Here is a 1,041-nt window from a genome sequence, read left to right on the forward strand (position 1 = left end):
TGACTGTACCACCAGACACGTGAAAACCACGTGAAGCCACAGAGAAAGATTTTCCACAGAGGAATGTGGGTGCCAGCCAGCCCGGCAGAGCAGGGCTGGGGCACGCAGGACACTATGTGTAAGGCAAGCAGCACCCCCACATGGAAAGCAGCTCCAGTGCAGGCACGGGAGGCTGTACCTGATTTCTGCTGTAAGATGCTGACAAACAATGCAGAGAAGAGCTCAAACAGCTAAGAAAATTCTTTGGGGAAAGAAACTGGGAGAAGAGAGTTTCATAATTTTTATCAGTAAGAGGTGTGGTGGGCAGCTCGTTGGCCCGGGGAGGACAAAAATGCCTGGAATCAGAGATCCACAGGGCAAACAATACACAGTGATTTGTGCCAGGCTGCTCCGTGGAGCTCTGCTTCCCTCTGCCTGCCCACCTCCAGCAGTGCCCTGCCGCAGGGAGCAGTACGAGCCTGCAGACCCACCCCCGCGGACTTTCCTCCAACTCCTCGCCAGTAGCCAGCCAGCTGGGAAGACTGGAGGGTATGAGGGACACTGATCACAGCATTACCTCCCGTTTCTGCCTACCCAGCCCCTGCATGTACCCAGGACAGTGCAGCACATCCTCACCTGGCAGCACAAGTCCCTGCGCTCCAAGCCCATGGCACCAGGGAGCCCGGGAGCTGCTGAGGCTGCACCGAAACTGTCTCCTGGGCTGGCCAGGACACTGGGTCGTCCAGACCTTAGGCCTGTTCTGCTCCACCACCTGAGACCCACTGAGGTCAACATACTGAACACAGGTGCCACCCATGAGCACATGACATCCCCCCCAACCATGAGCTCTCAGACAAAATCTGGCACCTGCCATGGTCAGGAGGGCCTTCCAGCAGCAGAGAGGTGATGCCGTTACCTGAGGAGCTTGTAGTAAAGGAAGCGGAAGGCCTCCTGCAGCAGCACAGAGAACATCACACCAAATATCAAGAGCCCTTTCTGCAGCCGTTCATCCCGGGGGTCGCTGGCTTTAACCGCAATAAACCAGATGAGGGAGGAGAGCAG

At 56.8% G+C, this 1,041-nt stretch overlaps 1 protein-coding gene across 1 annotated transcript in view; it reads right to left on the reverse strand.

Annotated features, from left to right (window-relative positions):
* LOC103802564 (gamma-secretase subunit Aph-1b-like) overlaps positions 1-1,041 on the reverse strand; it is a 3,527-nt gene that overhangs the window by 1,775 nt on the left and 711 nt on the right. Inside the window, exon 2 of the mRNA XM_009075048.1 lies at positions 896-1,037. Within this exon, the coding sequence (XP_009073296.1) occupies positions 896-1,037 (142 nt within the window). The remainder of the gene's footprint in view (positions 1-895; positions 1,038-1,041) is intronic.

This window comes from Acanthisitta chloris, unplaced genomic scaffold (genome assembly GCF_000695815.1).
Source record: "Acanthisitta chloris isolate BGI_N310 unplaced genomic scaffold, ASM69581v1 scaffold34525, whole genome shotgun sequence".
Classification (NCBI taxonomy): domain Eukaryota; kingdom Metazoa; phylum Chordata; class Aves; order Passeriformes; family Acanthisittidae; genus Acanthisitta; species Acanthisitta chloris.